We start from the raw sequence: 21,731 nt of genomic DNA, 5'->3' as shown, positions 1-21,731 counted from the left end.
CTCGTGAAACGTTTACTATCGGTACCAATTCTATCTAGATTTTAATCCGAACTAAACAGTTAAATCAAACGATAATCGTTTCTTCGGATCTCCAAACGATCGACCGTCCTCTCTATCTGAAAACACAATCTTTCCAAAACACAATTCCTCCAAGATACATATTCTGCAAGGTACAATTTCAGCAAAACAGAATTTTTGCAAACTACAATTTCTCCAAGATGCAATTTTTTCAAGATGCTATTTCAGCAAAATACAATTCCTCCAAGACACAATTTCTGAAAAGTACAATTTCTCCTAGGTAGAATTTTTTCAAGATGCTATTTCAGCAAAATACAATTCCTCCAAGACACAATTTCTGAAAAATACAATTTCTCCTAGCTACAATTTTTTCAAGATGCCATTTCAGCAAAATACAATTCCTCCGAGACACAATTTCTGAAAAATACAATTTCTCCTAGGTACATCTTCTGCAAGGTGCAACTTCATCAAAATATAATTGTTGCAGACCACAATTCCTCCAAAATAATTTTTTTCAAGATACAATTTCAGCAAAACATGATTTTCTCAAAGTACAATTCCTCCAAGAAACAATTTCTCCAAAATAAATGGCCCGGCGCGCAGACCGTATATATTGTGCCAATTTTTCCAGGCCGATTCCCGGGGATTCTCAGGTAACAATTAGGCAGCAACAGTGGACGTGGTATGATCCAGCGTTTAGTTTGATCCAGGCACCTCATCGTATCGCGTATCGCACGAGAGGGAGTCACGACGTAGATCGCAGGATGATAGGATCGCGGGGGATCTCTGGTTGATCCAGTTGTGCACCTGACCGCGTTTCTGCATGAGTTATGGACGTGCATCAATCCTCTCGCCCTCCCTCGCAGACCCTCCCCCCCTTCCATGGTGCATCATGTGCATTCGTCCCGCCTCCCTCAGCCACCCCCGTGCCATGTTCGACCATGGTAACGGTAACGGGTTCGGCGAAACGTCCCTCGTCGCTATCTCGCTTTTCCCTCCGGGACGAAGATCTGGAACTGCAGTTTGTCGACCCACTTCCGAGATCGTATCTGCCTCTTCGGGCTCTCCTTCCTCTCATCGTTCTCTTGTTTCTCTCCTCTCTCTCTCTCTCTCTCTCTCTCTCCTCGTTCTACTCCTCCGTGTCTCTCCTCCGAACGACCATCGATGGAACGGTCCTTTGGGTTCGTTACTATTCGCGAATAGGATGGCTGCGTTTTGCGAGCCGTATTGTGGCCCTGGGAATTTTCCATCTGTGCTGCTGCATTTATAAATTGCACTGTATTTTACTCGTTCCTGGAAGATGGGAATTTGCGAGGCTTGGTGCGATGGATTTTTACGACCTTTTAGGCTATTCTTGATTTTGTTTTGTGAAGAGTGTATTGCTTTAATTTGTAGCTCTTTTTAGTGTAATCTGGCGAAGACGAATTTCTCCGATGTTCTTATATAATTTTTAGATTGACAATAAGCCTGAAGGGCTTCTTGCACTGTGGAGGCAATCTTGTTTCATTCGTTGTACAGATGAAATCTGATGATAAAAAATCGATTCTTATTCATTTGAAATATAATGACCCTCAAGGAAAAGAAATAGAAATGCAATAAAAATGCATCTTACTGCAAGTCACAAATTTTTCTAAATGTGCTAGCCATCGAAAATAAAAGTGGAATAAAAATTGCAATCTGAAGGATCGATTAATGAAACTCAAGAGAGCAATAATAGTGCAGAGGTTCATCAGTGAAAATAAAAGCTGAATAAAAATTCAGAGATCACTCAAAAACCTTCTACCTCTATTTACACGTAATAAAAATGTACTAAAAATTGCAGAGCCTCCAGAATCAACTAAAACAAGCATAAAGGGTAGCTAGAGCAGACCAGTAACTTGTCCACCTAATTGCAACAGCGAAGGTGCAAACATGAAAGTGCACAGGGTTCGCGATCAGTACAAATTCAGAGAAAAGGCAACAATCTGCGCAAACGGTGGAAAATCTCGACAAGAGCCTAACATATCAAACTGAATTCTGGATACACGCAGCAGTGTCTGTTATCATTCGTCCCCGATCGTCCGCCATAATTCGCGCGTTGTCTTCGAACGTTCTACCGTTAGAACCTAGCATCGCACCCACGGTGCGTGCAAGAAAAAAAAAATAATAATAAAAGAAACGTAAGAAAGGTAGAGGGAACCAGTGTGTTCCAGGACTTTCGCCATTTCACCTTCAATCCCCGCGAAATCGAGCAGCACGACGCCAATTTTTCAGTCCCGCTCGCGACAGGTTTCTGCCTGGCTGGATCTAGGAAGCGGCTGCGAAGTGAAAATCCTCGACCTTGCGCTAATAAATCTTGACAGCCGGCAATTAAGAGGGGCAGCCGTCTCTGGGTGACTCGAATCGATCTGATACGGAGAATAGGATCGACGGCTGATATCGATACTGACTCGCGACCGGTATCGCATTGTCGCGACGGTGATTCGATACGGCGTGCAAAAAGGTACTTTTACGGGAAACAAAAATCTCCCGGCACAAAATACAGCAAAATTTTATTCTACATTTAATTCTCATTCGGCTTACGACTATTTCGGATAACAAAATTTGCGAATCAATTTTTATTAGACTCCCATCCTGCAAAAATGCAGAGAACAGCAATTGGTGGGAGCGTCCGCGAAAATTCGTGCGCCATTTTCGCACCGGTTGGCATGGTTTCGTGATCCGAAGAATGTGCGAATGAATAATCCGCTACCGATCGACCCACTCGCTATGTCAACGTCGTTCTCGCGCTTTCCCGGCGCGGCTCGCAGAAAAAAAGAATGCTAATGAATCCTGCGTAACCGGTACGCTGATTTATGGCGATCGTGTTCCGCTCAGGGGATCATTATGACACTGTTGGCTTTCGTCGGCGGATTCCAGCCGGGACTATCCGGCTGGCCACGCACCGGGAACCCACGCTTTCTTCTTCTTCCTCTTTTCCCTGTCCTCGCCACTGGAAAATATCGTCGCGACGCTAATAATGGTCGCGTAATTACCGCGCGAGAGACTGAACGGTCCCTGAGACCTCTCGCGACCTTCCGCGTACCCTTTTCGGGGATGCTGGACGGTGAAAATGTCCCCTCGAGACGATTGTTTCGAGGAATCGTGGGAAAACGACGGCCCTGCGTTCACTCGTCGAATAGTGCATTGTAAAATATTTTTTTCTTGCAAGTATGCACGCAGAAATGGCCCCCTTGGTTCTGAATCGAAACTTGAAATGGAACGTTGAAATTAGAATGGTCCCCTACGTTGGCCGAAAACCTCTGATCCAGTAATGTGTGGTGAAATATTTTTTGCCTTGGAAGTGTGTAAGCAGAAATGGCCCCCTTGGCACAGAAATGAAATTAGAAATTAAACATTGAAATTAGAATGATCCCCTATGCTGGCCGAAAACCTCTGATCCAGTAATGTGTGGTGAAATATTTTTTTCCTTGGAAGTGTGTAAGGAGAAATGGCCCATTTGCCACAGAATTGAAATTTGAAATGCAGCATTGAAATTAGAATGGTCCCTTAAGTTGGCCAAAAATTTTCTTCGTTCTTCTTTTCCACCACGACGAGGACATTATTTACAACAATAAATTATCTGAACTAATGTATATGCATTGGATATAATAATTTTTATGTCGGATTGAGTGAAAACGGAAATGGAACCTCCATACTCGATCTACCCATTGAGATCGATTTTAGAAAGTCACATCATGTTTCTCACCCTTTACACGAAGGATTTTCCCATCGTAAACTGGATGCAGCGAATTTATCATGCAAACGAACACTTCCTGGCGGAAGAAACATCGGAAACGAATTTCATCGTATACGAATTTTATTGTCGAATATTTTAACGACTCGAGAGCTCGCTAGCCCGCGCCGTGATTATTTATCGACTTGTTAACCGCGTAGTTTCTAGATCATAAACGTCTATGCAGAGGCGAGTGAAAATTAATAAGAACGATCTGATACGTCTGGGCCAGCTACAAACGCGAGCATGATTTACACTGGGACTTATGTAATTCGATGAAAGAATGCGCGGCTGATTGGAAATTGTGGGAGACTGCTGATAAAACGTCAGATCTTTGCAAAAATGCATAGAACGATTCTACAAATTCTGGATGCTTAAAAGAAGCTATAAAAATTTTAAATTCAAAATTAAATAAATTCTAAATTAAAATTTCTTTCTTTTTAGTAATGAAATAATTTTATGATCTAAAGAAAATCCCTCCGTATGAAATCGTTAGTCAAGAAATAAAATGGCGTTCCTAAATTCTAAATATTTCATCCTACCGTGTCTTACTCGCCACTTTTTCCAGTAAGTTCATAAAATTCGCAGTTCCCTCGAAGAGTTCTCCATTAATTGCAGCAACGACAGACACGTACATTATGCTCCAGCAAAAAAAAAAGTCGAGACATCTCTGTTACGCGAAGAATTTATATTTTCCCGCGTGGCAAAACGTCTTCATCGACTTTTATTCCTGTCTCTCCGGTGATTTGTGTCCACTATGAAAGCTTGATAATGCCGGCTTGTCACGCGAAGCATTCGCTCGCTTCAGTATTCCGAGTTTGTAATTTCGGAATTTTTCATCCCGGGTAACGACTGTTTTTCCATGGGAAAATCTCGTGGGTAATTTCATTTGCTCCCAATTGCCGATGGGAAATCGTGTTGCGTCCAACTTTTTTCGCATGATCTCGAGAAAAGAACAAATGGACGTCGCGCGACTGAGTTTCTCTCTCGTCGATCGCAGGGAAATGATTTCATTTCAACGGAGACATCAAAATCGTTCTTAATTCACCTGCAGTTTCAGGAGCAGTAGGAATTTTAATGGCGACCTATAAACTCACCCCCAATAATCTATTAATTTAATTTGGAATTACAGAAGAATCGTATAAATCTATTTAACAGACTTCCAGTAGACAAAGTGTTAATTACCGAGGACCAGAAAGGCTCCGGGAAGACCCGCCCACGCTTAGAATAGTATCGGCCGGCCTGCGCTATAGTAATCCTCCCCCGAAGTGCGAACCGCGATCGTGAACAGCCGGATGCGGCGAGTTTTTCTGCGGATCGGATCGCGATTAAGGATCGTTCGGATGCGTCGATCGAGGGACAAGTAGGTTGGAGGAGGATTCGATCGGCGTCGAACCCTGCGGAGCCGAAGAGGATCGTAAAGGATGCAGCCGGTGGCCAGGAGGACCGCGCGCGAGAGACGTCCTCGGCTCTGCTCGTTTAACCGCATTCGTATGCCGGCCGGCTCATAAAACATATCACGTACGATAGCCACGGCAGCAGCCTATTGCGGTATCGTTCATCGCGCGGCTTTATGGTGCCCCGTGCAACCGTCCCGGCCACAGCCACGGGGCTCTCCTTTTCTTATTCATTGCGAGTCGACAAAGAACACCAACCCGGAGAGAGGACTCCGCGATACATATTCCGCTCGGGGCTCCGCTCGCTCTCGAGAAACGTCGCTCTATCGTTTGGCATCTTCGGCTCCAACGGCTCTCCGACAGCGTTATTACTAGACCACATCCCCGTGTGCACGAGAAAAATTGTCCGAGTCCCTTGCGACAAGCGGAAATAAAAAATAAAGAAATATAAAGTTATTTCGTTCGGAAATTTTACTGTTTCGGATCTTATCAGTTGTACAAATTCCGGTGTAGCCCCTCCTCTTGTCGATTACTTACGATCTAGTGTCACAAATACTCGATGTAAGTCAACAACACGGGTCTTGTTGGTGACATGGATCGTTCAGGAGACGTACCCGAGTTATGTTTACACTTCCCGGCGTCCGAGGCCTCTCGAGCTTCATGGCCCCTCACGGGGTATACCCCGCGGTGGTGGGGATCATTCCGCGACACTTATCATCCAGGCCTTGGCGACATATATAGAGAAATCACTGTATCTCGAAAATTTCAATGAGCCTAAAACAGTGCGGGGACATTTTTCGATTCTTCTAATGTTTCTACAGTCTTGTACTTCAAATCTCGTATTTGTAACAATCGCATGGTATCCTGGGGTCTCTCGTGACCCTAGCAAAATTTTCTTTCGAAAATGAAATTTCTTCAGTTTCTCTTGAATGTTAAAACTCTCTAGCTCTGCTTTGCGATATCTCAGCAAATTTTTGAGAAGATATTGTTGTATTATTTTACCGGAAAGTTTACATGGAAATTCGATGGTTCCAACAGACCGGCAATATGGCGCACGGTTCCGCAGGGTGTCGAATAAAAGCAGGCTGGTCGGGCTGGAACAGGTGTTTGTCGCCGTTCACCTCGGGAATTTCTTTCGGGAGCGGGCACCGTTCCCGGACGAGGGAAGAGCAAAAAGTCCAGAGAGTCAGGAGCGAAATAAAGGGGGGAATATTTCGATCGTATCGACCCGATCGCATTAAAACCCCGGTGTTTACGGTGTCTCTCCTGTGTGTTCCGCCGCGGACAGTCGCTGGATAAAAGCGCGGCACGAGAAAGGCGGTAAATCATGCGCCACTTAACGCGTCGGGAATAGAATTTTGAATAACGATCCGCCATTATCGTAGCATCGAGGAAAGTGAACACACGAGGGAACTGAATATATATTTCGCATTACGTAATAACGCCCATTGTTCGGAGAAAGTGCATATTTCATTGATAAGAATCGGGCATAACGCCAATTTATTTTATTGCTATTCCACCGGTTCGTTTATATCCGAGCGTCTCTCGAACGAGCGCCGATCGATCGGGACCCCGGCATCGGACACGCCGGTTGCCAATTCCATGCCTGGAATGCCGCCAATAAACGATTCAACGATTTCCTGATCGAAAATGGTACCTCGGAACTCGGACATTCCCTGCACGGTGGAAACCGAGCCGGTTTTTCCTCGGCTTCGGGAAATCTTGCCAAGCTTTTCCAGGCTTGATTGCGCCCATTCGAACCGCTATCAGAAGCACGCTTCTGCCAAAAATTCGACTGGTTAGGCGAATCTCGGTCACGTAGGGGCCCTCTGAAGATCTTACAATCTTTTACCGTGGTCACCGCCATGAATAAACCGCGGGTCGTTATGGAAAATAAAAATTGTTGGCAGGTGACCATAGACTTAAATTATTTTAATATTCCCACTGCTTGAAATCGCTCCGCGTCATTTCTGCCATAAACACAAAATAATTTAGCACTTTGAGTGCCTATTCAGCAGTTCCAAAAATTCTCTAAAAATAGAAATAAGTACTCTATCAACTTATCAAAAATTAATTTACGTGTATGGATGAATAATTCTGTCTCCCCATATTTTTCCCCCCACTCAAAGTGTCGAAGTAAAAAAAAAAGAAAATAAAAGACGAATGATCCGAATTCGAAGATCGTCAGCAGAAGGGGTGTGTTAATCAATAGAGCCCGGCGATAACACAGCTCGGCCGTAACTCGCGGTAATTAAATTATCCGCGCGACGAGCACTGCAATTACTAAACCGGGGGCCGATTTTTCACCTAGTCGCGATTAGTTCCCCGTCGGCCGGCAGCCGGGCGTCCGCTCTTAGATTAATTAGAAAAACCCGCGCTAACCCCGCCGGCTAATTAATGGCCGCCGCACGTTCCGCTCGCGGAAATTCGCGGTTTGCACGTTGCCACGAGAACGATATACAAGCCGCGATTTTGCACCTCGTCTGTGATTATGGTGGGCGTGACGGGGACGTCACGGGGCCACGGGAAAATTATAATTATTACGGAAAGCCCCGGCACGGTTTATTTGTTGGAAAGCGCCACGGCCTCCTCTCTCCCTCTCTCCCTGTTGATTAACAAATTGCCAATTCCGCGCGAGCGCGCGCGCGATTCCAGTCATTATACGTCCCGCCGATAAATCGTTCGATTCTTGCCAACAGCCGAAAGGGGTACGCCGAGTTTCCAGCCATAAGCGAGAGAGATCTCTCCGACAGTTAAAGTGATACTGGTTTTGTTGCGTTTACGGCGATTTCGTTTCTGCCGAAGGATTGTTCCGTGGAGTGAATACTGTTTCAGCGAATTGCATGCGAAATCTGTGGACTAGGTGATGCTGGAAAATTGCTTGAGTGGAGAATGTGTCAGTGGTGAGTCTCTATGGGAACATTGTGTTTATGGGTGATTGATGGGGTCTGATTGTTTTTTAGTTTGAGGAGCTTGTTTCTCCGTTGGTGAGAATGTGGCTTTATGGAAACTTGATTCTCTGTATATTGTTCTTCATACGGATTTTTATGTTGTTATTCGTGTGTGATATATTTCTTGTGTATGCTCACTGTGTTCCAGAAAAATTGTTGGTTGTTTTAAATTCCATGTTTCTTTTTTTAAGCGCAGTTTGCCTCGAAAAGATTTTTTGAGAAGACCGCCTGTTACTGTTTTCAGGATCTTGTTTCGGAACAGGACTGTCTATTACTGTTCTCAGAGAATTACTTCAGGAACAGTTTTCTTGTTAATTTACGAGGGTGTGTAAACCTCTAATGGTCCGACGAGGTTTGCATAGAAAGAATGATACACACCTGTGTAAACGTGCGAGGTAGAGAAGAAAGGAGGAGACATCCTTAGCATTCAGGGCTTCTCTTGTAGCTGGTACATCCTCGAACTCGAGAACAGGTCTGCCATTTACGTCCGTGTACCCTGTAAGCAGAAGATCGATGGTTTAATTAATATCAGCCCGTTGGTTACCACCTTAAGGAATTCAGAAGACAAATATTCTCAATACAAAAACATAGTCACAGAAATGTGGTTTTTAACGCGAATCAAGTTTTTCACTTCAAATCGGAAGTGAAATGAACCAGTTTTAAACCAGTTGATGTCAATCGAAACCTTCGGGTCGAATAACCCGGGACCAAAAACAGCAGAAAATTATCTCGAATAAACGTTATATTTAATTACAAACCCGTCGTCGGAGTAACAACTCTCTCGAAACAGGGAGTATCGCGCGGCCCATAAAACCGCTTAACAGTCTCATTTACAATTATTCAGTACCCTAATAGACTGAAACCGCCGTGATCGCGTTACTCTAATTTATAGCTCGTAATCGGCCGGCTTGTAACAAACTCCGCGAAACATGAACGGGCTCCAATCAAAAGATCCCGCGCGCGCACTAAACGCACCGAACCGCGGTTTATATTACAGATAAACGTAACGATACGATAAAATAGGAGATAATCGCCGGAAAAGAACATTTCTCGACGAGTTAACTCGTCGTTCGCGATTAACGAGCGTGGCAAAAATCCCCGACCACTATAACGCTCTCGGGACACCGGTCGCAAATCGAAACGTTCTATTAGCAAAACGTTTTACTCGGACGTCGTCTGTCAGCCGGGGTCGGACGTTACGAAACGTCCTGTGGGAGGATATCAGAAGGAAACGCTGCGGCCCGTGCAAAAATCGCCTCCGTCGCGGCGCGAGTCGCATTAACGGCCTAATAAAAGTCGGCAACAGCATTTGATTACAGGCCGTGATCCGTTTTCGCCGTGTACCGCGGCCGATCGTAATCTCTCGCTGGGCGTAAGTTATTAAATGATCGGCTGTTAGCCAAGCTGCCGTTGTTGCTATCATACGCAGAGTAGGTCATCGACGGGCGGAATCTTTCGGTTGCGAAACCTGAGCCTCGCGCGACTCCGTCATGCCTGAATTTAACAATAATGCAGAATCAATACCAACAATTCTATTCGCAACCCTCATACGCTCCTCATAAATTGTGGCATAGAAAATCCCGGTATAAAAATTCACCTATTCTTGCTTTACACTTTAAATAGTATTACGTCGCATGTTTACACTGCTCGACGACAGAGGCAGCTCATTGGCCCCTCGCGGGGTACGCCCCCCGGTGGAGGGGATAGGCTGACTAAAACCGAGCAGCTCCGTGCGACTTAGATCAAGACTTTACTGTACTTGTATTATTTCTTCTAATGCTTTTATTATTTCATGCCTCATCCACCTACTAATTTTTGGCACAAATGCACATGTTTCCGCATCATTTACAATAGGAAAAGATTAGCCAGAAATTTATTTCTCTTGTTAAAAATTTTAATGCTTTTCTGTTAGTCTTAATGCCTTTCTATTTAAAATCCGCAGTGTATTTTTGGTGCAGTCCCAGAGGACGTGATTTTATATGTTCTTTATGAGAATGAACAGTAAATTAATTTCGATTCGGCACTCGGTACGAATTGTTTCTTCGAGCACCCGAGGATCATGAAACGACGTCGTGGACCAGTGTGCCCCGTGCGCCGCGATCGGCAAGCCGCTCGATGAAAATGTAATAACATATCGAACACGTACCGATCGCCGCCGGATAACGTGAAATAGGGGACATCGTAAAATCTTATTGTCTTAATCGTGACCCGAGCGACGCGACCGCGGCACCGGTACGTCCTACACCCGTATCGCTTGGAATCAAGACTCACGAGTGATCTTGGTTTACAAGCTCGTCGCTCCTCGGAGATCGTGCCATTCGCCGATCGGCGCTCTTTGCCGATCCGGGCCATCTTTTATTCGCGAGATCCGCGGTCTTAAAGATTGTCGATCTTTCGGTTGATTCAGCTGCGCTTAGCGGAGTCTCCATAAACCACGAAATAAATGCGCAAGTAACTGGGAAATCGTGGTGAGTGTAATTGGAGCTTGTCTTCTCGGCAACGATTTATCAAACTTTCGTTTCAGACCTCCGGGGATCCTACTTTTATGAACCCAATAAGCATGAATTATTTAGCTGCGAAATATTTATACGATTTATGCGAAAAGTTAAATCGGGTTAATTGTGTTAAAACTTCTGTCTCGCGGCGAATACAGATAATTTTTTTAATTTACTCAAATGTTCGCAGATTACGAAGGAAGCTACCATTAAATCCTTAATTAAGGAAGAATTATTCAATTAACTGCTGTTCAAGCCAGCCTCTGTCATAAGTGGTACCGATTACCCGCTAATGGAACTTGAATACACGTTAACTGGGAGAAGAAAGGGAGCACCGAACTCGCAAGTTGAGGATCGAGAGGATCCAGCCGGGGTGAACGGAACCCCCCCCCCGTAACCAAGGCCGAAAGTGCATTAGCATTAGCACCCTGAGAATTTGCGGGCGTGCACGAGAGAGCTGAAACCGAGGCCCGAGTATCTGCCCACTGGCATCGAGCATTATTATCGCGTTACCACGTAATCGTCCGTATAACTTACGCCGGTATGAATTATCATGAACGCCCGGGGCTGTACGCCTTTAGGCGAATTTCAAGGTGTTGCGCATTTATGCTCATCGCTTCGTCGTAACGGCACGTGTCGTGAGCGTGTGATCGCGCGTGTCAGCGTGCCACCACTAATTTCCTTCTGCCCCCGCCCCCCCCCCACCAAAAAAAAGAAACGACATTAAGGAAGACTAATGGTCATTTATTCTATTTTCGACTCGTTAAGACGATTAACTTCAGATTCTTAACATTCGACTTGGACAATTTTTATTTCGCATCATTTCCAATTGAAGGCCTTCTCGCTCGAGCTTTCCACTCGAACATTCTCCAACAAGAAGCGACCAACATTTCCACGGGAACAACAATCATCGTCGACGTCAGCGGACGGTCAAAGTCGCGAGCCCGTCTCTCTAAAAACCGCGATCCCGGCATCAATATTCATGCGCCGTCGAGCTCGCGTTTCCTTTAGTATCGAAGCGGTTCCTCTTTGTCCCCCGGAAGGCCGGTGCCCGGAATAAAAAGCTGGAAGCGTGTCAGAGCGCGGCGTCCACATAGTAAACGTGTGAAAACGTCCGTCCGGACGTCGTGCGCCTCGTGACAGCGATGCCAGTCGGCCGGGCTGCAGGCAGTGCTAGGCTTAACGTCTTCATCTCGCGGTGAAACCGCTCTCGAGCGGCCGGGTAATCGATCGGTTATGGTAATCCGAGCGGCGCGGATCGTTAAAAAAAGGTCGCGAGCCTAAGCGACCGGCCTCTCTTGCTCTCCTCTGCATTTCCTCGCTTCGAGAAATCACGCCGACGAGTGTTCGATGTTTACGACTCGATTAACTTGCCCGTTCCCTACCAGGTTCTCTATCTTTCCCTCGCTCTCTCTCTCTCTCTCTCTCTCTCTCTCTCTCTCTCTCTCTCTCTCTCCCGTCGACCGATTTTGTATGCAGCCTCCGGGGAACGCTCGCGTGTTTCCCTGGAAACGTGCGCCTGGATTCAGCCGGAGAGAGAGAGAGAGAGAGAGAGAGAGAGAGAGAGAGAGAGAGAGAGAGAGAGATTGCAGGAAGTGCAGAACCGAATTTGCTCCGCGGCTGCTAGGAACGGCGGCTTCATTATCGCTGAAAGCGTTTGCTTTCGCGAGCTCCGCCGCCTGGATCGGGGATGGGGGTTGTTTGCAACAGAATTTGGAATTAAGTGGTCCTAGACGGTGCGCCCGTACTTGTATACTTCATATATTTTTTATGGGCCACGTGCATTGCATTGGGAAGTGAAGGTACACGAATTTTTAGGCGTTTCAAAGCGCGGACAAAAATGTTAGAATGACAAGAACAAAATGTCTCAATGATCAACACAAGATTATCGTTGTTTCTTTGAGAATTTTGTTTTGCCTTTCTGCAGACCAGGGACACAGACGATGTTGTTAGAGTTGTTTACAAATGTTGTTCATAAACATTGTGGGATAATTGGATTGTTTTGAAACGGTCGGATCGAGGTGTAAAAACGGGGAACAGTTCCAGGTCGATCATAGATTCCCGCAGCGACGAAATACCAGCACTTTCTACCAGTATCCTGGTCCCAGGATCGAGTTACAATAATCAGGCGGAGGCGCGCATATATCTGCTGGCCGGTTGGAGTCCGCCTCTACAAATCGTCGGTCGTCCATCATCATCGCATTACCCCCTTCGATAAAGACCGAACGGCGAGTTAGCTTTTAGCGTAAATCAACCGTACTTATGATCACGTGTGGCTGGAGGAAGAGGGATTCCCGGGCGAGCGATCCTTTCGTCCACTGCTCGCCGATCAACGAAATCCGAAAGCTGCGGATGGAGCAACTTCGAAGGAGAGTGCAGCGAGAGGGAATTCAAATAATAGCTGGATTGGAATTTTTCTATTTTTGCGAGGAGATAGAGCAGTAGATGGTCCTAGAGGCAGAGTAAGAAGGAGCAAGGAGAAATAGTGATTCGGAAAATCGGAGAGCAAGATATAGAGATTCTGAGAGTTCTAGAGCAAGAATTAGAGATTCAGAAGATCCTAGAGCAAGAAATACAGATTCAGAAAATTGTGGAGCAGGACATAGAGATTCTGAAAATTGTAGAGCAAGAAATAAGGGATCTAGGAGCAAGAAATAAAGATTCAGAAAATCGTAGAGCATGAAATAAAAATTCTGAAAGTTCTAGAGCAAGAAATAAAAATTCTGAAAGTTCTAGAGCAAGAAATAAAAATTCTGAAAGTTCTAGAGCAAGAATTAGAGATTCAGAGAATCCTAGAGGAAGAAATAGAGATTCAGAAAATTGTAGAGCAAGAAATAAATATTCAGAAAATTGTAGAGCAAGAAAATAAGGGATCCAGGAGCAAGAAATAGAGATTCAGAGAATTGTAGAGCAAGAAATAAAAATTCTGAAAGTTATAGAGCAAGAAATAAATATTCAGAAAATTGTAGAGCAAGAATAGAGATTCAGAGGATCCTAGAACAAGAAATAGAGATTCAGAAAATTGTAGAGCAAGAAATAAATATTCAGAAAATTATAGAGCAAGAAATAAGGGATCCAGGAGCAAGATATAGAGATTCAGAAAATTGTAGAGCAAGAAATAAATATTCAGAAAATTGTAGAGCAAGAAATAAGGGATCCAGGAGCAAGAAATAAAGATTCAGAAAGTTGTAGAGCAAGAAATAGAAATTCTGAAAGTTCTAGAGCAAGAATGGAGATTAAGAGAATCCTAGAGCAACAAATAAAATTTGAGAAAAATGTACAGCAAGAAATAGAGATTGAGAGAATCCTGGAGCAATAAGTAGGGAATCAAAGGATCCAGGAACAAGAAAAGGCCCGAAGAGATTTCAGAGTGGGAACAGCAGGAGAGATCGAAAAAAAGATAGCAAAACGAACGAAACGGAGAGGAGAGAGGGCCCGAGAGGATCGCGAGTAGCCGCGAGGCGGACTGCGTGCCGCGGACTCGTGAGAAAGATGAACGATAGTCCGATGGATACGTCAATACGCGTGCCATTAGCCGTTGGTTTTTCGATTTATTGCCGCCCTGTGATTTCTAATTACGTGACCGAGATCCTATCCCCACCGAGAGGCCTCTGTTCCCCACCCAGTTTCTCGATCGCAGAGCTCCGAGCTGTTTTCCAGAGATCTCGTATTATTTTTCAACTGACTATATTCAAAATCCGGACCCGGTAGAATCCTTTCCGAAAATAAAACCGAAATTGTAAATTCCTCTGAGGGTGGATAAAAAATTCTTGGAAGCGCAGAAAAAATTTTCAGTGCGCAACAAGACAAATGTTAAGACAGTATTGTAAAGACAGTGCAAGTTTGAGTAAAATTTTTTGAAAGACTATTCCGCAGAATATACGGCGAATCATCGTCGGGCCGATGATTTCCAGCGGGTCCGGCGATCATCGGCAACCTTGGAATCCTCCGGCACAGCGACTCGACTTCAGATTAATGCTCCCTCGGCCGAGCGAGCCGCTAATCGCTTAATTAGTCGCGCTTCGGTATAAAGACGCCGCAGACGTCTAACGGACGCGGGAATCTCGCGATCGGAACTAGGGATGGGATCAAGTTTTACATATATTTACCTAACCGAGTCAATTTTGATAAGCGAGCCCCATTTTGTAAATCTTGATTCTCAAGATCAGTCAACTTTCAATGAATGAATTTTTAACGTAGTAAATTTGGAATTATTATAATTGTAACGCCACTATTCTACAGACCCCAAACTGCCTGCGATAAAATAGTCTGCTGGGTTCGAAAATCTACTAATAATTAATTTTATATTAAAAGAAGACGAATCTTTCACGAATGGTCCCCCAATTTTGCTAAAAAGAACAGTCACAATTACACCACGCATTTCCAAATAAAATAAAAATTGTTTGTACCAAGCAAAAGGAACTCGCAGACAGAAATTCCTTTGTCCTTCTAACGATTCCCAATCTATATCCAGGATCTGCTTGCAAGATGCTCCATCCCATCGCTAATAGAAGCCTCGTGGCTCCGTCCCGTCCATCGTCGACTCGTTTAGGTCCATCGTCGACGATTATGCTACCAAACGACACGACCGTTGGGATCTCCGGCCTGTTTAACGGTAATTTTCCAGGAACCAGCGAGCTTTCGCGAAAAACCGCGCGAGATGACTGATAAATTTCCGGGACTTTTCCCCCACACGGTTGGATTCTTTCGACGTGATGCACGGCGAATTGATGGACTTTAATGGACAAGCTAGTTGCCGCGAAGAATCCGTAAGATGGATAGATAGATAGATTCTGTACGTAGATTAGACGACTGGGAAACGTCAAGTTTTCCGTCGACACGCGGATTTTTGCGATAAGGAATTCATTTTGAAGACGCTGTCGCTGTTGGTATGTTTGACTGAGTTTCTAGCTGTTCATTAGGGTATGCAACCACATAATTGATCGAACTTCCTTTAGAAGAGAATTACTCTTGCATCAAAAGACTACTAAACTCTGCTGTTACTCGGCTCGACCCACTATTAAATTTATTAAATTACAGCAAGGTTTAGTTTCTGTTTAAAGTACTTATTTTCAAGGAAATATTTATTATAAGAAAATTACTCTCAACTTTTATGGAACCTTCGAACACAATGAAAAATTTGTTCTTAAAAATTAGAGACATCCAAAATTCCCTAATAGCATCTATCATCATTAAATCTCATATTTAAGAATTATTGCTCAAAACAGCATGGCAGGATAGGAATCTGCAGATCGAGGGACTGGAATACTTGTGAAGGGGATTGTACATGCACGTCTTCGATTTTCACTCGACGAGATCCTCGAAGAGGAAGTATCAACGTCCGTTTCAACGCGTTAAAGAAATTGATTTTAATTGGAGGCAGACTAATGGGAGGACGGCCTTTGGGGTCTCGGCAAAGAGGACAATCATTTACATTACGCCGGGAAGAGGAGTCCGTATAAACACACTGATAAGTAAAATTATCGTCGTGCTCACCTGAGCGTGCGCGGCAGGTTGACCCTAGCGAGCTCTATCGGGCACGACTTGGCTCTGGATTAACACTCGTTAGCTCGCTCGGGACGCTATAATCGCTTAATTAGTCGGTGAGCCGCGCCGCCGCGTTCTTCTCGGAATAATCGGTACCCGGTACGTTTCTCATGCGCAACGCCGATGTAAATCCGCCGGTAACGCTGGCACAAATCGTACAAAACCATCTGCAATTATAATTTCGAGCCAACAGGTAGACATCGGCTCATTTTTCACCAGGCACCTTCCTGTTCAAAAAATTTCCGGCCGGAATAAACCGGCAAGAAACACCACTGACGTCAGCAAAAATAAAATGCTACTCTCAAACTGAATCCTTTGAAAAATAAATTTCTTTTTCAACGCGAATAAACCGGCAAGGAACAATAGTGACTTCAGTAAAAATAAAATACTGCTCTGAAACGGAATCCTTTGAAAAATAAATTTCTTTGTCCCCTATCTCTCTAGATGATTAGTAGGTATAAAAATTTGCCAACGCGAATAAATCGGCAAGAAATATTTATGACTTCAGTAAAAATAAAATACTACTCTGAAACGGAATCCTTTGAAAAATAAATTTCTTTGTCCCCTATTTCTCTAGATGATTAGTCCGTATAAAAATTTTCCAACGCGAATAAATCGGCAAGAAATATTTTTGACGTCAGTAAAGATAAAATACTACTCTGAAACGGAATCCCTTGAAAAATAAATTTCTTTGTCCCCTATTTCTCTAGATGATTAGTCCGTATAAAAATTTTCCAACGCGAATAAATCGGCAAGAAATATTCGTGACGTCAGTAAAAATAAAATTGTACTTCTCTAACAGTCAGGCGTTCCGCGGGGAGTCATTTTGTCGCAAGGGACGAGCAAAGGTGTTCGCCAACGCAGATGGACAAGCGGCGTCAAGCCGTGTCCGCAGGAATGTCGAATAGTTTGTTGCGCAATTTGCAGCTAATACACGGACGGTTTGATATATTTATGCGCGCGAGATATACGGAAACGCGTTAGGAGAGGCGCCGTCCGCGGTCGGATGATCGACGAGCGGTACGCAGGAGTCGATAGTCTGTCGAAAGGTGAAAGATTGAAGGTTAATAGAGGTCCGCGTTTCTTTCGCATTACCGGGGAACATTCGTGCATGAGCGCCGAACCAGCCGATGCACTTTTGCGCCGAGCCGCGCGCCGGCCGTGCCTTTCCGCAAATAAGATGTTCTCGCGTGCATTAATCAACGCCTAATTCGCGCTCGTTCATTGATCGCACTACCGCGAGATCGACGCTCGGCAGGATATAAAGATCGCCGTAAAAATAGATCCGCCGTGTACACACGCTGTTGCAGACCGATGTGAACTGTTTCGCGGTTCGATGCTCGTTCATCATCACCGTTTCCAGAAACGTCTTCATTAGCCGCCTTCAGACGCCGTTGATTGATGAGAGATTCGGGCAGAGATGCAGATTCGTGCAACTGGGTGCAGCATAAATGGAAGAAGCGTTGCTGGAAATTTTATCAACTGTCTAGTTTGACTATTTGTGAGTGTAGTTGATCGTGTGTTGATATTTCTTGAAAATCGGTACGAATTATGGCGGCTCCAATCTTGGCTAAAAAAGGATTATATACGTCCAAAGCAGTACGCATTAACAGAAGTTGATATCTGTTCGCAGTAGAATCGGACAGCCACCGTCAGCCGCAGCTAAAATCCATTTTCACTCGCCGAACAGCAAAATTTCAAGGAGCAACGCGAGCCGCAATCAGATAGAATGGCTCCCGCCACGGCCATAATTAAAGAAACGAGCCAAGTCACGAAAACTGAAAATCGCCTAATGGCCCGCACTCTACTTCGAAGCGTTCACACAAATCCGTTCAATTACCCTCATATCTCCCAATCACATATTTACGGTAGATAGTTCCCTGACACAATGGGACCCGAGGAAAATTCCCCGGCGAACCATTTTCTAAATGTCAACCCATAACCCCGCCGGCATTTTTCATTCCCCCGAACGGCTCGAAACCGACGTTCTCCCATTGTGAACAAAGACTTTAATGATCCGAGAAACAGTTTCCGGAAACTTCCCCGGGGGTCTGACCCCTTCGCCGATCCGCTGAAAACCGAACGACATTAGAATCGATTTTTCTGGAGGAACAATCTGCTATCGGAACTTTCCATCAGCGAAACGTGTGTCCCATATGCCGTTCGAAGGGGGCAGTGCCGTGTGTTTCGATCCCTGACCCACGACCCCCGTTCGCGACGTTAAAATGACGTTAAACCACGCCCGGGCTTTATCATTCCATCGTGACCGTTCCCGAGAAACCATGGGAGAGATCTAGCGGCCAATTAGCGCGGCCGGATCGATCATAGAAATGGATCATTAAACGCCGAGCGAGGGGGATACGCTCTGCCGGGCGGAAGTCGCCGGAAATTGGAAGTGTGACTCGCAAACCGCTCGAGAAAACCGGAGCTTCACCACCGCGTGACGTATATTTTAATTACTTGTAAAATTACTTTAAAATTGTTCCTCGAATAAAATTAAATCCACCATAAATCTTGCGAATTTTCCAGAAACGCGTGCAACGAAAAATCGAGGAATCTTCCGGGGGAAAATGTAGAACGACCGGTTTCCCATAGATGCACCGGTCCCCAGATCCGAGGCTCATCCCATCGGCGCGGAGGCGCGAGCACGTTCCTCTCGCGATCGATTAAAATTCGCTCGCCAATTAGTAGCTCGATCCCGTTCCGCGCTCGGACAGGCCCCAGCCGGTCCGCCCTCGACCCTCCGTTTCTACTCGTAAATAACGAGGATCGCGCGCGCGGGCGTGGGACCCGCCACGGGGGCCCGATCCGCTTCGAGACCCGCGTGGTGGGGGAACTGGGACGCGGGCCAGTCGACGCGTTGCACACCGCGTTGCAGCGGAACTCGCAGGAAACGGAGAAAGGCGGCGCATCATCCTCGCGCGAGCCATCGGCACACCTCCGGCCGCTGCGTGATTATGGTTATCAGCCGGACGGGATTGGATCGAGCGCGTTAGCCACGCACGAACACGCGGCGCGTGTGTGCGAGCGGATGGTTCACTTTCGGCGCGACTTTTTCGCCTTGCCGCCGTGTACCATGCTCTCTGGTACGCCTAATAGAAGCGCGAGATTATCCGTGCGAACTGTTCGCCGCGGCTGTTCCCTCTTCCGAGGATCTCGTTTCTGTGACGGGCTCGTGGGCCTCGTAGATAGCGGCTCTCTGACAGCCGAGATGAAAGCCGAGGATCCCGATGTGTGGGAGAGACGCCGAGGAAGGTGCTCGGCAGAGATACGGGAATTGGGAGCCGGGGTGATGATGCTTGTCGTGGGATTAGGCAGCGTTTGGTAATAACGAAGTGCTGATGATCTCTGGATGGGTTGTACACGTTGCTACAGGATCAGTTGTGAGCATTGTTTTGCAATATTTTGACGATGAACGCTCAGTCAGAATTTTTTAGGATTAGTTTTGCCACAGGTTCGCATCGATACTGAATACTAAAATGAGTGCCCGAATAGCAACTCAGTAGTCATTTATTAAAAAAACTGAATATGAAGTCGACTGACGCAAGTGGTTCTAATATTCAACCTAAACATGCCACACAAAATGTTTTTCAGTTCATAAATTAAAGACCCCACGGCAACATTAGCATCGAATATGAATTGAATATGAACCCGAATGAATATTAATAATTCCACTGCAAGAATCTATCCAACCAGTGCAGGGTTGCAGCGAGCATAAAATAACAGTAGAATAAATTTTCTTCTAACTTTCTGTCGTTCCAATTTCCATGTTCGTTAGTACGAAATAGAAATTGCGTTCAGTCATTAATTTATTCACGTATTTATGTCCACAGATTTCAGCGGGTCGCGTTATACAAGGAAGTTAAAATCAGTTCCACAGAATCGATCCCGATCTCCTCTGGAATGGATCTAGGACTCGGATTTTTTCCAGCATCGTGTCAGTTTCCCGAGGAAACGAGATCGACCACGATGTTTCGCGGAACTGCTCGTTCCAGGAGCGCAGATCAGTGATAACAGCAGCCGATAACGGGTCTACGGCGGGTGGGCGTACGTCACGCTCCCAGGAGCGATCGAATGTATCTCTTAGAGTTATATTGATCGTTGATCCGGAGACCACCGATCGATACTCTGTTCTCAACCGCGGTCGAGTGTAAACAACCGCCACCGATCGTGTATACTGAATGCATTTTTTGAACACCACAATCTACCTTCTCGAGTCAGACACCTGGGGAAGATTTCGAACAGAACTAAATATTTTTTAAATACAATTACACTGTTGTCAATACAGAACCGTTAAACTAATAACTAGATACGTATACAATTAACATAAATTTTGTTTTTCCATCTTACCGAAATCTCCATTAACAGGAAACAGGTTAAACATTAGTTCAAACAATTCCGTAACAATCGAAGGTGTGTTTCTTCTAAACAAACTTCGTTACAGTCTCATTATTCAATTTCATCTGTCAGCAGGATGATTTCAATTCAATGTTACTGCTCGTGAGATACGACAATGCTTCAGACACAATAAAACAATTAACGTGCAGGATTGCTCGTGCATCAAGATGGAAAATCGAATAAAAGGATTGTTGGAACGGGTCGGTACGGAGCAGCAACAATAGCGCGGCTATCGCGTTAGATCCGATCCCATTAATTTCCAAAAATCGGCTCGCCTTTCACCACGGAGCGACTTACATCTGTCCGGTATCTCTCGATCGCTGTTTCAGAGCGTTCCCGACGTTGAAGAACGGCGCACAGGTGTGTACGTGTATGCGTGTACGTATGTACGTGTGCCTGACGCCGACCGATGGTCAGAATCGTTTACGATCGTCCGATCGCTCGTTCGAAACAATCCAACGCTTCCTGGCCGCTTATCGGCGCAATTAACGCCGGGAATAAGTCATCGGTGGGGCCAATCGAGCGTACCAGATGTCGCGACAACGATCCAGAGATCCGATAATTATTCAACCGAGCTACCGACTGAACGTCGATACCGATCTGCTCTCTTCTCTTCAGCATTGTGCTGTTTTGTCGATTCCCGATGTTTTTCCTGGGACATCGCTTTAAAATTGTTTATTGTTATTAATGTACTTAATGTAAATAAAAAATATATCAATATTATAAGCTATTAATATTAATTCTAATAATGATTCTAATTCTTATAATGAAATTTCAGGTCTCTTTCAGTTGAGTTACTGTAACTCGAAATAAAAATTATTTTTAAACAATTGGGGGGAACTGTAGGGTTAAATAACGATGTGGGGATGTTAATTTAGGTCTAGATTAGCTGCCTCGATTTTTGTTAGCAGGTATTTGTGAGAGGAATCGTGTCTTATGACGATAACGAAGTTGTAATCGGTATCCGATGGCCTGTCTGACCAATGGCTGACTTTTACTACTGGCTCCGTTGATCTGTGCTACTGGGAACGAGACAGAGCTCATTCCAGCGATTGATGGTCATAGAAATGATAATTTATAACAATTTAAGGAGTCTCGAACAAATTGTGACGATATATTTTTATTAAAATAATGCACTCTTCACGTAAGAATGTTTATTATAAATACGAAT

The 21,731-nt window shown here is 45.0% G+C and overlaps 1 protein-coding gene across 6 annotated transcripts in view; it reads right to left on the bottom strand.

Moving 5' to 3' along the window:
* LOC143357013 (uncharacterized) overlaps window positions 1-21,731 on the bottom strand; it is a 410,515-nt gene that overhangs the window by 128,540 nt on the left and 260,244 nt on the right. For all 6 annotated transcript variants that reach the window (XR_013082750.1, XM_076793133.1, XM_076793135.1 and 3 more), the window contains one exon: window positions 8,499-8,616. Coding sequence is in view for 5 of the 6 variants with exons in the window: in XM_076793133.1 (XP_076649248.1) it covers window positions 8,499-8,616 (118 nt within the window). In the remaining variant the exon portion in view is untranslated. The remainder of the gene's footprint in view (window positions 1-8,498; window positions 8,617-21,731) is intronic.

This window comes from Halictus rubicundus, chromosome 9, assembly GCF_050948215.1.
Source record: "Halictus rubicundus isolate RS-2024b chromosome 9, iyHalRubi1_principal, whole genome shotgun sequence".
NCBI classification, from domain to species: Eukaryota; Metazoa; Arthropoda; class Insecta; order Hymenoptera; family Halictidae; genus Halictus; species Halictus rubicundus.
This window is presented reverse-complemented; position numbering and strand designations above follow the sequence as displayed.